This window comes from Miniopterus natalensis, chromosome 11 (assembly GCF_054644295.1).
Source record: "Miniopterus natalensis isolate mMinNat1 chromosome 11, mMinNat1.hap1, whole genome shotgun sequence".
Classification (NCBI taxonomy): Eukaryota; Metazoa; Chordata; class Mammalia; order Chiroptera; family Miniopteridae; genus Miniopterus; species Miniopterus natalensis.
Window position 1 is genome coordinate 72,777,053 of NC_142091.1, and position 14,997 is coordinate 72,792,049.

General features: G+C 55.4%; 1 protein-coding gene across 4 annotated transcripts in view; it reads right to left on the reverse strand.

Moving 5' to 3' along the window:
- The window catches only part of NRXN2 (neurexin 2), a 96,382-nt gene that overhangs the window by 43,468 nt on the left and 37,917 nt on the right, over nt 1–14,997 (reverse strand). For 2 of the 4 annotated variants that reach the window (XM_087821960.1, XM_087821958.1), the window contains exons 7-14: nt 13,960–14,121; nt 12,812–13,262; nt 9,571–9,957; nt 9,199–9,402; nt 3,498–3,524; nt 1,925–2,044; nt 1,134–1,515; nt 379–569 (exon numbers count right to left, since the gene is read on the reverse strand). In XM_087821960.1, the coding sequence (XP_087678086.1) occupies nt 379–569; nt 1,134–1,515; nt 1,925–2,044; nt 3,498–3,524; nt 9,199–9,402; nt 9,571–9,957; nt 12,812–13,262; nt 13,960–14,121 (1,924 nt within the window). The remainder of the gene's footprint in view (nt 1–378; nt 570–1,133; nt 1,516–1,924; nt 2,045–3,497; nt 3,525–9,198; nt 9,403–9,570; nt 9,958–12,811; nt 13,263–13,959; nt 14,122–14,997) is intronic. The other 2 variants (XM_087821959.1, XM_087821955.1) reach the window with 1 other exon arrangement.

Below are 14,997 nucleotides of genomic sequence, written 5' to 3' on the forward strand. Positions count from 1 at the left end.
GAAGCTAAGCTCCCTATTCTCTCTCCACCCCCTCATCCAAAGCAGGCTTCTCAACCTCAGAGAACCAAGAGGTCTTTGGAAGGCCTCCGGAGGTCTTCGGGCTACCTACTCCAAGCTCTAGAGTAAGGCCACCAAGCTCCCTGTGGGACACATCCTGTGATAGGTGCTCAGTGCTGAGGGCAGCCCTGCAGGTGAGCAGACCTTTGACAAGGAGGTGTCAGGCTGGACGCAGTGGAGAACAAGGAAGATGGGAAACCACAGGTAGGGGAGGAGGGAGAACCATGCTGGTAGAAAGGCACACAGGGAGTGGGTGACCTTGTGGGGCCAAGGGGGTATCTGGTCTAGGGCCAGGCCTTCTGCAGAGGCCCCGGGCCCCACCTTTGAGATCGAGGTTCCGGGCGCCATTGGAGTGCTGCGTGACAGTGCGGGAGTCAATCTTGAGTGTGTGCACATTGCCTGGGTCCCTGGACACCACCACGTTGTGCCACTGGTTGTCGTTGACTGGTTTGTCTGAGTTCCCCTTCATCAAGGACGGGCCATTCCCCAGGTCAAACACATAATGGATGTACCTGCCCCACAGTAGGGAGGAAACACTGGGTCAAGGTGGGAGCAACGCTGGGAAGGAGGAACTACCCCTGGTGGGGATCCTAGTTGCCACAGGAGGAAGGGTAGAGTGGGAGACCCCATAGTGGAGAAACCCAAATTGATGGCACAAGGACTATGGTCATGGGGAGAACGTGGAGAGGGCAGGCCACAGAGGAACTGGTCAGGGGAGAGGTTCGTGGGGGAAGCAGAGTCCCCGGGGATCAGGGACAGAGCTGCTCTAGGGAGGGATCCCCTCAAGCAAGAGGCCACAGGGACAGGCCTGCCTGTAGGGAGGACTGGAGGGCCACGACCAGGACTGTGAATAGGGAATGGATATAACTGGGAAACCCCTGGCAGAGAAGCAACTGGGGCATCACCAAGGTGGAAGGGAATGCTGCTTCGACATCTTGGCCTATGACTGGGGAACTAAATCTTGACCTGTGGTTTAGAGGGATTAGATGTCCCAGCCAGTGGCTGAGGGACCATATCCTGGCCAGCAGGGGGAGGGGACCATTTCCTTGACAGCAGTGCAGAGCCCAGTGCCTCACCCCTTGACCAGCTCAATGACAATGAAGTCATTGCCGTTGCCCGAGTTGAATAGGAGAAGCCCGTCAGGGGCCGTGGTCTTGAACTGGAAGAACAGGTGCATGGAGGCATAGGCTTGAAGCGTGGCAAGTGCCAGGTAGCTGCTCCGACTCTTGAAGGTGACAGGGTCGGCTACAATGGCACGCAGGCCAAAGCGAGCATTGAGCTCACAATAGGTGATGTCCCCATCCTTGCACTGGTCCATGTAGGGCTGGCCATTGAACACAAGCCCACTCAGGTGCCCAATGAAGTTGGAGGGCACCACAGAGATGAAACGCCGCTCCGTCATGATGCCCGTCTCAATGTTGTAGAACTCCAGCCGCGTGTGGGCTCCCGCCATCTGTCCTGCTCAGGACAGGAGAGAGAGATGAGGGAGGTGGCTTTGGGGCACAGACTGTCCAATCATTCCTGAGGTTGGGTCTCGGGTCCCCAGGAGCCTCCCCTCCACATACGGACCACATGGGAGAGAAACCAGCAAACACTCCCAGGTCAGTGCTGGCAACAAGCACAGCTCCTGGGTCCTGAAAAGTGGTGGGACTCGTTAGTCCTGGGCTGACTGGCTTCTAGGGACATGCTGTCTGCAGGGAGTTGAAATGGTCTCTGGGGTCCAGGCCACCCCACAATATCCCACCCCTGAGGGAGAAATGCCAGCAGCAGCTTGATGGAATGCTACCCTAGGCAGGGGTCACCCAGAAGAACGGGCCAAGCATGTATACTAGACATGTGTCCACTTCCTTGGCCTCAGACCACCTACCCTCCACAGTCACGTTGTCCACGGACAGCTGCAGGCTCTTGCCACGCCGCACCACCCTCACCGTGTGCCACTCATTGTCATTGAGCTTGTGCCCCGCAAAGAGAGTCTCGGGGCCTTTACCTGTGGCACCAAGGAGGGAGTGAGCATGGCACCTGTATACGACCACATATACAGCCCAGGCTCATAGCCCCACCACCCACAGACGTGTGCACACAGGTTCTCACACAACCTATGGCACATACTTGGCTGTACCACACACCTATGCACACAGGTACACACACTCAAGTGAACAGAGCTTTTTACACACCCAACACTCAGTACTGCCACTCTGTACAACATCCAAAGGGTCCATTGAAGAGAATCAACCTGAATCGTGCCTGTGAAGCATGCCCAGAGGCCCTGAACAGACACACATCCTACAAGCAATATACTCTTTCCCCACCTCCTAAGGACCTTCAATGTCAGTGTGTATAGCCAGCAGCAAATTCCCAGCATACATGCATAGACCTACAACTTTCCAAAACAGAGCCTCATGGTGCACCCTTAGCTTCATTGCTGGCGGTGGAGCTTTCAGATAGACACTCAGGGCCCCAGCTACAGGGACTCAGTGAGACCTTTCTGCACACACCGGTTAACTACACACAGCTCACTCAGGATGGCCAGAGAGGGGAGCATTTTCTAGGAATTATGGCCATTTATTCAAGACCAAGATTATCTGCTTCCAAGCCTAAAACAAACATATTTCTCTTTAGGATGGTGCTGAACCTCACAGCACTCCCAGGTCACCCCTGGGCCCCCCAGTGCTCCCGCCAGCAGGGAACATGGTCACCATGCATATGTATACAGGTACCAAACACACACAGAGACACTCAACTCACACAGCCTCTCTGCCTGCCATGTTCCTGTCTCTCCTAAACAACCTCAGGGCACACCAGGGGGACCAGAGACAGCACTGAGCCCAGCATACTGGGACACTCAGACATGTTCACACTCACTCTCCATCTCACCCTTGCTAAGTGCCTCGCTGCCACCTTGGAAAGCACCCCAATTTGGCAGAAACTCTGCCCCTACCCCACACAGGAGCTGTGAAGGGCTGCTTTGAGACCCTCACCATGCTTGCCTCCACTGACTCAAGCCGCATCTTCTTTCCAGCGTGCCTCCCCCTCCCCCTTGTGGCCGCCTCTGGAGATGCAGCAGAATGTCCTAGCTCCTCTCTCCAGCTCCTTCCTGCCCGTAAAGGGTGGTGGGCTATCCTGCTGCAGGTGCCACCAAGACTTTGTCCCACCCTCTTGAGGACTTGAGATGACAAGGTTTACTGGCCTTCCTCTTCCCAGACCCAGTGAGCATGCTGACTCCGGACCCCCACCAACTCTCTCTGGTTTGGCTTCATTTGGCCCATTCTGTCCTACACAACCACACTACCCCATTCCGGCTCCCCTCCCCCCACCCACTGCCCAACTCCACACAAGCCAGTGATGAAGGCTTCTCCTCCCCCGCCCAGCCCTCCCCAGACCCCAGTGTCCAGCATCCCAAGCCCCTCAGGGCTCTGCAGAAGAAGAGGGAAGCCACTTACTGGGTGCGCAGCCGACGCGCAGGCAGTCTGGGGGGGCCATGGGGCGGGCAGAGGGGGAGGGGAGACAAAAAGGCAGAACAAGTTTTTTTTTTTTTTTTTTTTTACATCCTTCACAGGGAGGGGTGTCTGCAGGCGGGGGTTCCCCCCGGGGCCACTTTCCGGGGACCACGCGTGCCCAGGTGCCCTCTCCCCTTCCTTAGTTGGACCCCTGCACCTCCTGCCCCCAAGAGGGTTCCAACCCTCCCCAGGGCTAGGAGGCAGGGCAGTTGGGCGACAGGAAGAGGGCTTGCTTCTCCCTTCTTAGAAGGGCCCCAGCACTCCTGTCTGAGGGAGATGGCACCTTGGGAACCTCAGCGTACAGGGGATCACTGGGGGTTAAGGGCTTGACCGACCCAACACCTCCTCATCTCTGGGAAGGATGCATAGAGCAGGCCAGAGTCCCTGCATCCCCTGCTCTGGGACGACTCCCTGCTCAGAGCCCAGGTTGTGACACGTCACTCCCATGCCCTCTGGGCTCTGAGCTAAATGGAGGGGTCTGCCCCAGGGCCCCCTTCCCGTGGCCACGTACCTCCTGAAGTCCCAGGGGGCTGGCACCACCCCTACAGGAACCTTCCTTCTACCTCCCTAACCTGGAGAATGCCAGGTTGTCACTGGGGGCCCAGTAGTCCCTCATCCTGAAGAGGAACTGATATTAATGTTTTAATAGGAGGAGCCATGGCCTCGCAGAACGGGACACTGAGCCCCCCAAAGTATGACTTTTGAGGACATAGCAAGTCAGGGATAAGTAGGCACCATAAGCAACATTCCCTGCCTCTGCCCCAGCCCCAGGATTGCTACCCTCCAACTCCAGGCTCCGAGTGCCCCCACGTGGTTGGAAGCACACTGTCTATTCAGAGCTGCAGCCTGGGGCCCCGGTAGCTATCCCCCTGGTGGGACACATTACCCACAAAAGCCAGTTGCCTTCCTTGCGGGGGGGGGGGGGGGGGGGGGGAACGGACGACGACGACAGAGCACTTGAGTCCTGTGAAGTTTGGGCTTAGGGCCCTGAGCATCTGCACCACTCCTTCAGACCCGACAGCCAGGAGCTGCAGAAACTCCTGCAGCAGGAGGCAGAAGAGCTGGGTCCCCAAATCTCACTATGTGACTGGGCAAATCTCTGAGCCTCAGATTCCCTCCCTGTGGGCTGAGGGGCTCAAACAAGAGGATCCTGAGCTAGGGGCACGAAACAGGTGTTCACGGGGCTGTCCCCTGCCTTTCAGAGGGGGCAGTTTCCAGCTCTGGGTTAACGGGAATATCCGGGCATCTTTCAGCTCCTGCCAGAACAGGCTCTTCCCCAGAACCCCAGGCACTAGGGAGCAAAGGGGCATAGGGGCACCTGGCATCCCCTGGGCCCTGAAGGTTCCTGCAGTGGAGGTGAACAGGTTCCCCTGTGGCTCTAGGGGGCACAGGCCCCTTGGGCAGTACAACTGAGCTCCACACGCGTTGTCAACCGCAGCAGAAGAGTGGGGGGGAGCAGCCGGGACCCTGAGTCCAAGCCTGGCACCAATAGAGGGCAGAAGGTCAAGGGGTAGATTCGGGGAAGTCAGAAGCCCCAAAAAGAGGAAGGGGATAGAGAGGGAGCAGAGAAAAGAGGAAGAAAAGGGGGAGCAGAGGGAAGGAGCTGGACAGAAGGGGGGGGGAGGGTGCCAGGCCTGGAGTAAGGTCACGGGGGCTCTCTCGGGCCAGCAGAGTTTTCACCAATGAAGGGTCCAAAAAAGAAAAAAGGGAGCTGGGAAGGGCAGGCTGACTTCATTGGGGAAAGGCCAGGGAGGAGTGCAATTCTTTCCCCTCCCCAGCAGGGGAGCACCAGGAATGGGGGTCCATCTGTCCAGAGAAGAGGTGTCAGCTCCAGGCCCACTCTCTGCAGTGACCACACCTCTGAAGCCCCCACTCCAGTGGGGTTTGAGGAGAGCAAACCCATTGAAGATGGGCACCCCAGGAGGAAGTCAGCACCATGGGGAGGAAAGGCAGCAGCTGTGAGAGGGGGAAACAGCCTCCCAGTGCACCTGCCCACCCAGAGCACAGCTCAGGGAGCATAGCTAGTAACCTATTGACTAGTAACCTATGCCTCTAGTTCAGGGAATGGACAGCAGTGACTGGTTTATGCAGATGCACCAAGGCCCGGGCTGGACATATAGACCAGGGAGACAATAGGAATGTGTGATGGGACAGGTGGGAGGAAGTCACCTGCATGAAAGGAACTGAAGGAAAGAACCTGGGCTTCCCAGGCCCCATCTGACATGCTGCCACCCCCTGCCACCCAGCCCCCTGCCCCACAGATTGGAGGGGGCATGGTGGGGGGAAGGTTTCTATGCAAGGAGCCTCAGGAGCCCAGACAACAGAGGGAGCCCGAGACCTCCTGACCAGCCACTGGCAGCTGGGACCAGGTAGGCACACCTGGTGGAGGACAATTCCAGGGAGGGTGAGGAGGGCTGGGAGACAGGGCTGGGTACTAGCCCCAAGGGCCATGCCCAAGGCAGAAGGAACCTAGGAACACTGATCAGAAGTGAGTCCAGCCCAGGACTGGGGAACTCAATGGTGCTGCTTGTCTGGGAGGTCCAACGGGCCCTGCATAGCAAGCAGGATGGGGCTCAGAATGGGGATCCTGAGGTGGAATCATGTAATGTGGAAGGAAGCAAGGCCCAAGCCTGGCTCTAAGCTTATGTCCCTATCCCAGTACGATTTTCCTTCAAGAAGGCTGGTGAGCCCTGGCCGGTGTGGCTTAGTGGTTAAAGTGTCAGTCCATATACCAAAGGGTCTCAGGTTCGATTCCTGGTCAAGGTCATGTACCTGAGTTGCAGGTTCAATTTCCACCCCCGGTCAGGGCATGTGCGGGAGGCAACCAGTTGATGTGTCTCTCTCACATTGATGTTTCTCTCTCTCCCCCCTCCCTCCCTCCCTCCCTCCCTCCCTCCCTCCCTCCCTCCCTCCCTCCCTCCCTCCCTCTCTCCCTTCCACTCTCTCTGAAAAGCAATGGAAAAAGTATCCTCAGGTGAGGATTAACAAAAAAAAGGCTGGTGAATCTCTATGCCTGACTTGCATCTGTATAATGTCTTCACTCCCATTATTCCATCTGAGCCTCAAGCCCATCACAGAGAGTGGGCAGAGCGGGGGGATTCTTATGCCCATTCTAGAGAAGAAAACGGGCTCAGAGGGAGGAAATAACTTACCCAGCAGTCAAGGAGACCAGGGCTAGAGCCTAGATCTTCTGGCCCCATTACAGTCCAAGGCCAGGTGGCTGGGTGTGGACAGGCTGTGAGTCTGTGTGATCACACAGCGGCCACACACCTCCTTATGCACGCATCTCTTGGTATTTGCAGACACTTGCTCTGCACAAGCATTTGATCACAGCTTGTCATGAGCCATGTGAGAGATGGCTTCTCTATGGATGGGATCAGACACAGCCAAGGGTGAGGCAGGTGGGAGGACTGTCCTGCTGGCTATCATCCTGAGGGCCACCTTTTTCTCTAACTTCTAAGTACTGATGTGGCACAGACAGGAATACATGCCCATTGGAAGGAGGCTAGTTCCTAAGAGTGGAAGGTCCTGGGGGCCCACCAGAGTATGTTTTTCTGGCCAAGGACACTGCCTCCCCTCTAACCTAAAGGGACCCAAGCTTCTTTGCGAGGACCTAAGTCAGCCCAAGTGAGGATGAAGCACCTGCCTTCCCTGCAAACAGAAGGCCCTGAGTTTCCCTGCTGTGTCCCCACCATGCACAGAGCCATGTGCATAGCCGCACAGAGAACACACATCCCAGGGCAAGGGGGAGTCTCATGCTGGGTACGCAGACCTGGGCAGTATGAGAAGCATAGGGCCACTCATGGGCTCCTAGGCTGGTGCCTTCCTCCTGTGGCCATCTCAGGGATACCTGGGGGTGTGGTACAGACCCCTAGCACATTGGACAGAAGGTGTTTCCCTTCTCGCTTTCCCCTGCAGCACTGCCACCCGCCACCCACTCTAGGCTGTGATCATGGTTAGAAGCGGAGCTTCAGGGAACCCTAAAACCATGGATGCCCTGGACGCCTGCACACCTCCCCACCCTTAGCTCCCACCTCTCTCCACAAAGCTTTGTCCTAGGAATACAAAAGCCAGGTGGCCAAAAGGGGAACAAAAAAGAACATAGTATAAATTTATAAACAAGGTAATAGGCCCTCCAAAGGCCACAGTCTATCCCACAAATGCCCTGGAGACCGGTGTTAGCACGAAACTCCAGATAAACATTTAAAAGCTCAAAGCTCACCCGGCCAGCGTGGCTCGGCAGTTGAGCATCAACCTATGATCCAGGAGATGGAGGTTCGATTCCCAGTCAGGGCACATGCCCGGGTTGTGGGCTCAATCCCCAGCAGGGGGAGTGCAGGAGGCAGCCAATCAATGAATCTTTCTAATTGATATTCCTATTTCTCCCTCTCCCTTCCTCTCTCTGAAATCAATAAAATATATTTTAAAATTTAAAAAAAAGCTCAAAGCTCTGTGTTATCTCCAGTCGAGGATTCTAATCTGCTCAGAAGAGCCCTACTTCTCCTTAGGGCCCAAGACACAAGTGACCCGAGTGTACTGACTCTTCCTGCATGGCAGGCCCCAGGTGCTAAGTGTCTATATTCTTGGAGAGGCTAGACTGGGATGGACAGATGTGACCCAGCCTGGACAGCTCAGGACTGCTCACTCCCAGCATTTCCCGGGCTAAAAGCTCCATGGTGGTGGGGACCTCGTCTTATCCACCACTGTACCCCACATTTGGGATACACCTGGCACTTATAAGGTATCCCATGAATATCAGCTGAATGAGGGAGCCTGCTGTTTTCTTTTTGCCCCAGCAAGCTTCATGGTCCTGCCTGCATGACACCCAGGGGTTTGCCAGTGAAGTGGAGCTGTCGCCAGCTCTGGGCAGGGGCAGATACAAGCCTTCTGATGGCAAGGGGCCCGGGCACCCCCCACCCCCAGCTCTTTTGGAGGCAACAAATGAGGAAAGCACTGGGCTTTAGGCAAGTGACCTGAGTTTGAGTCCGGGCTCCCGCCAACTCCTACCACCCCCACTAGTTTTGTGATGTTGGATGGGGCAGCATATGAATTCCACAGTCTACATAACAGGGAGAGTAACACCTCTCTGGAGATCTAGTATCATTAGAGTGCAGCTATGGGACTCAAACATGGAAGCAGACACAAGGAAGGTGACGTCTTGATGCCTCCCATGTAGTATACACGCCTACGCACCAGACGCAGACACAGCTCTCAACGAAGTGCAGATGAGGGCTGATGGGGGTGGGGGGAGGGTCCTCAGCTCTGGATCTGCTGCTGCACTGGGCTCGGCTCAGCACCAGTACGCTCTCCCAGTGAATGAACCACGAATGAGCTAGTGGGTGAGGCGACAACCAAGAACAAGCTGTCGTTATGTGTGCACGCACAAGAAGGCCGCTGCCAAGACCCACATGAGCACCACGCTCGGGCAGCCGGCGTAGCCGTACCCGGGCTACTCCGCACAGTGCCGCTGAGCACAGCACCACCTGCACTGTGTCCTCTCCTCACTGGGCTGGAGTTCTCAGGGGCTCTGACCCTCCCCGCCTCCAGATTCTCGTTGGCGCCACCACCAGCTTCTCCAGACAGAGGGGGTATGAGTCAGAGGTAAGGTCGGGGAAGGGGCCAGGGGCACGGGTGGGGTGGTTACCGAGGTTGACAGTGAGCTTCATCTGGCCCCCATCCAGCTCGAGGCGCAGGGTGTCAGCTGACTCCCTGGAGGTGGTGGCCATCATGAGCCCATAGGCCCGCTGGGACATGAAGCGCAGAGACACGTCCTCTGCCTCCGTGTGCATGGCATTCGGCAGCATGATCTTCATGTACATGGAGCCGTCATAGCTCAGGACCGTGGCCTCTGCCCCAGGAGTGTGGAGAGAGGTCAGCAGGGGACAGGCAAAGGCCAGTGGAGGGAGAGAGAAGACAGAGAGAATCATTACAAGGAGGACAGGCCCAGGGCTGGTCTATGAGGAGCACTTGGAAGAGGAGGGGCCACAGGGATGGCAATGGGGACACCTAGTCTCACCTCTCTCACAGACCCGCCCCAGAAAGCCAGTCCCGATGCAGTCACAGACGAAACGGTTCCAGCCCTCTCGACAGATGCCCCCGTTGCGACAGGGGGCCGATGCACACTGCTTCAGAGTCTCCCGGGAGCAGAAGGGGGCGACACCCACAGCCCCTTGTGCCTCAGCTAGGCCCCGGAGGTCTCGGCTACGCCCATCTATGAAGAGGTCTCGCACACAGCCCACGTAGCCAGCCCGAAGCGCCGCCGTCCACACCTCAGGGGGCAGGGGCATTTCCACTCGCCCCCCTTCAGGGAGACCACCCAGGTACAGCTCGCTCTCCAGGTCCAGAATCTCACTCTCCCCAGTGGCCAAGAACGGTGTGCTGCGGCTGTTCACCGAGATGGAGCCTAGGGGTCAACCAGAACAGACTGAGTTTCAGTGGGGAAGGCAGGATCCAGAGATGCCACAGGCCAGAAAGGAAGATCGACCTCGCAGCTGCAGCCAGACCTCTCCACCCCGCCCACCCCCTGCAGAAGCCCTGGGTGGGAAGCTCAGATATTGCTCTGAAGCTCACAGGAGCCAGCTCCAGCCCAGCTGCAGTGTGAGGTCCAGACTCCTCCCTCCCCACCTGAGTGAATCTTCGGAGGATGCACAGGAGGTGGACACACCCCAAAAAGGCTGGATCATTCAGGGGTCATTCCCCACTTCAGTCCCTTAAACCAGAAAATGAGAGGCACAGAACCTTAAGGAGGCTGAAGGGTTTGAATCTAAAGGGTTTTCCCCACTGTCATTTACTGACCATCTGTGACTATATGCCATGCATTTAGCACTTTACATATGTTATGTCACTTAAGTCTCACAGTAGCCCTATGAAATTGGTCCTTCAGGATCCCACTTTGAAAAGGCAGACAAGCCTTAGAGAAACTGGGGAACCTGTGCAAAGGACGATAGCGGAAGAGGAGCAGAGCCAAAGCACCCCACCCAGGCAGCATTCTCTACCCCAAGCCTGCTTTCTCCACCCTGGCCTGGAGCCCCTCTATGGCTGGTGGACAGGAGGGGCAGGCAGATCAGCTCCTGGGACCTGTGATACAGGATGGCAGCTAGGAGAGGGGAGGCCAGGCATGGAGTTTCTGAATAATAAGAGTTTTTTAGAAGGAGAAATGGGTTATCTCAGAAAAAGATTTGAGATCAGGTGGATACTTCAAAGCTTTTACTGAACAAGAAGAAATTAAATTGAGTCTAGGCCTTGCCCCAAGGTCACTCTAAAACATGGAAAGGGGGTAACTCAAGTGTTCACCAATGGATGAATGGATAAAAAAAGTGATAGACAACATGCGATGGAATATTATTCAGCCATAAAAAGGAAGGAAATGCTGCCACGTGCTACAACATGAATGACCCTTGAAAATAGTTTGCTGAGTGACATAGGCCAGACCCAAAAGGACAAATGGTGTATAATTCCACTTATATGAGATCCCTAGAGTAGTCATATTCATGGAAACAGGAAGCAAAATGGTAGCTGCCAGGGCTGAGAGAGGGGGATGGGGAGTGAGTGTTTAATGGGGACAGTTTCAGTTGGGAAAATGACAATGTTCCAGAGATGGATGGTGGTGGTGGTTGTAACCAAAATGTTAACGTACCTAATACCACTATACTGTGTGCTTAAAATGGCTAAAATGGTAACTTTTATGTTACATACAATTTACCACAATTTTTTTGAAACCATGGAAAAGGTCAGAGAGCTTTGCTGGAATGACTGCCCAGTGTGTATGTTGTGTGCACAGATGGGCATGGCCAGAGCTGGTCAAGATAGTGACCCAAGGGCCAGCCAGACCTGGTGGGTGGGCTCTGGAGTTCTGTGTGAGGCTATAAAGACCACTTCCTGAAGGCCAAGAGGAGAGAAGGCCCAGCCGGTGTGGCTAAGTAGTTGAGCATTGACCCATGAGTCAAGAGGTCACCAGTTTGATTCCAGGTCAGGGCACACGCCCAGGGTTGCAGGCTCAATTCCCAGTAGGGGGTGTGCAGGAGGCAGCTGATTGATGTTTCTCTCATTGATGTTTCTTATCTCTCTCTCCCTCTCCCTTCCTCTCTCTCTAAAATCAATAAAACATATTTTTAATTAAAAAAAATAAAAAGAGGAGCAGAAAGCCCAGGAGCTCTAGGCAGCTTTCCAGCCTAAAGAGTTATTGCTCACCTGTGTTGAAACTCCAGGAGGCAACCAGTGAAGACCCCAGGTGGCATCATGAGACAAAACCAAGGGATGAGCCCATTTCCCATAAAGCCCAGGGAAAGCAGCCTTTCTCTGAGGAAGGGAGAGTAAGGAACAGCTAGCCCATGGAAAGCGGACACTTCCAGAAGCCATGGCAGCCCCCGTCACTCCACCTAGACTTGAAGGCCCAGTGCGGTGAGAGCTGGGGGAGCACAAAAATTTAGCTGACACTGGTAAGTGCTTAAATTGGATAATATGGCAGTTCTCATTTATATCAGTTCTCTTTCTCAGATAATTCTCTCATGTTCAACAAGATGAATTAGGCAGAAGATAAGAAAAGGATGGGAAAGGGGCACTGGAAGGGACGAGTAGAGGAGAGGGTGGCTAAAAGCAACAGAAGGTTCAAGAAATAGCACCTGCCTGACCTCGGCACTCTCAGCTCTGCTGCTCTATTGTGCTGAAGTCCTCAACAGGTGGCCACCGTCGGCTCCCCCCCACCAGAACCGGAGTCTGTGACAGCAAAGACTATTTAGTTCATGCGCCCTCCACTCCAGCACCTTGGACAGCACCTAGCAGAGTTGGTACTTGATAAGTTACTTCTTAAGTGAATTAATACAAGAAAGTCGAATGGATCTAGACAGAAGGGAGGTATGGTTGGAAAGACTATTTTTAAGGGAATGGGATATCTACTCTGTGAGAAACACTGTGCTAATGCTTTTACAGTGTTCTCTCATTTTCTCCTCTTGATGACCCCCATGTAAAGATTCCTTCTGTAGATAAGGAAACAAAGGTTTTTCAAGGGTTGAGTGATGGGCCTAAAGTTACACACACAGTAAGTGAAAGAGCCAAGGTGTGAACCCAGGTCTCCAAATGCTATGCTTGTTCCACCCTGGGCACACTAACAATGGAGGGGCTGGGAAGGCCAGAGGAGGAGTGGAGGAGAATGGCAGGGAGGAGTTCCGGAAACTGTAGGACAGAAGAGACCTGGGAAGGATGTCAGGGCAGGGACCAGGAATGGCTAGAGTGAGAGAAGGGACCAGAAGACTCCTGACCTTTGCGCCCGTCCCTCTGGAAGTCCACATGGCACCACTCGCCGTCATTGACCTTGCGGCTAGACGCCCGCAACTTGATGCCTCCAGAACCCATGTCCAGCAGAAGGTAAAGGTAGCCATCCAACAGCTCCATGGCGAAGTAGTCAGCCCGCTGGGCAGAGCTGTGGCTGCTGGTCCCAGCCCCGGCCCCGGCCCCAGCCCGTCGGCCCTGGCTGAAGAGGAGCAGCCCATTGGGCTCAGTGGTGCGGAAGTCCAGGGAAATGGAGCCAGTGCGCTTAGCACTCCAGCGGGGCAGTGCCACAAAGGCCTCAGGACTCTCAAAGGTCACAGGGTCCAGGGCGGCCACATCCTCACAGCGGAATGACAGGTCCCCCTGAAGCTTCATCTTGGGGTCCCCTTCCTTTGCCAGGCGGGACAGCTCCAGCTTGAAGTCATTATTCTTATAGACCACCTGCAGGGAGGGGCGGGGTCAGGGATGAAGAAGTAGCAGCAGCTTAGGGCCTGGCCACTTCTGCCCAGCAGCTGCCAGCACCTGGGGCCCTGCCACCCAGCCCTGGGAGTCCCTGCTCAGTGCCACCAGACCACCAGTTTGGCCCTTTGCTCTAGAACTTCACACATAGAGGCTGTGAGCAAGCAATTCCCATGCCCCACTTAGTTTCTCCATCCTGTCTTCCTGTCCAGCACTAGAAAGGGGGCCCATTCAGAACAATGGCAAGATGACCACAGCCACCATCTGGATGACATTTCCCAAAGTCTTTTCATTCACACTCTCATCTGCTCCTCACACTCACCTTAAATAGGTACTGACCACTCATTTTACAGATGAGGAAACAGAGTTAGGTCAGGAGACTTGGCCAAGGTCACAGAGCTAGTGAGTGGAAGAGCTGGGACTCGAACATAGGGGCTTAGTCTTCACATACTACCTTGAGTGGCCTCTGAGAGGATGGGGGACTCCCGAAGCCCAAGGAAGCAAGAGAGAAGTCTCCTGATGGAGTAAGTGGCCTTAGATTTTGAAGAGGGAAGGTCTCCCATCATGGACTTGGGAGGCACAGAGGCCCCAGGCAGCTGTCCAGCTCAGACTAAGCCACGCTGAAGACAGGGGCAAAGGGTTCCTGGGCTGACAGCAGCCCTCTCCTAGCTCTACTCACATCCTTGAGGCAGCCCATAAAGTTGTTGCTGACGGGCGAGCCCGGCAGGTCAGCTGTGTTGGGGCTGCCCCCAATGTAGAAGAAGTCATCAGAGCCCAGCATGGTGTAGTCCTCCTGCGTGTAGCCTGTGGTGGTCAGGATCCCGTCCACTGAGATGGTCACCTGCCCAGCCCAGGGAGGGAGGGGGAGAGACAAGGAGACAACCGGCATCAACTCCCTGGGAAGAGATGAGGGCTGGGCAAGGGAGGGGCGAGGGGGCAGTGGGGGAGGGGGACCAGACCCCCCATTTTTATGTCTGCTTGTCTCAGAGGAGGAACAGTGGGGGGGGGGTGAGAAGAGGAGGAAGGAGGCAGCACAAGGTTTGATGGTTTTGGGGTGGGTTCAGGCTGGCCCCACAGCCCCCAGCTTAGCAGGCAGAGGCCTGAGGTACTGAAATGTTCACCAAGAACCAGTTCCTGGAAGTGGTTCCAAATGGAAATGGGACCCCAGCTCAGGGGTCCAGTGTGGGGGGAAGCAAAGGGCACCTTCACTCTCCTCCTCCTATAGGTGCTCTCTGGGCCCATATGTGCTTCCAGAGCATCCTTCACAACCGAGGCAAAAACACCAACTGTCCTTGGGTTAGGGGGCTTTGGCTCACCTGCAGCTCCCCCTCAGTCCAGAAGGGAGGGGTGGAGAGCAAGGGTGTGAGAAACAAGAACTCAAACAATCCTGAGGAGCCCCGGAACTTCCCAGGGGTGCAGAACATCCTTCAGGGCTGACTCCCACCAATAAGCCCCTTACTGAGTTTCTCTTTACACCCAGGTCACTCTCCTGTCTCCCAAGGAGAGAGCAATACTTTACCTAGTCACCAGCCTGCCTTTCCCCCATTGTCTTCCCTACTGATGCCACTAACATACTCTAGGGAGTCAGGGCCAGGTTGGAGAACAGAGTGGGACAGGACTAACCTCATGATGCAGTGACCCTAAGGATGGGGGGAACCTGGTGTTCCAAGGAGGCTCATGAGAAGGGCTCATTCGTGGCCTCGGAAAGGCAGTGATT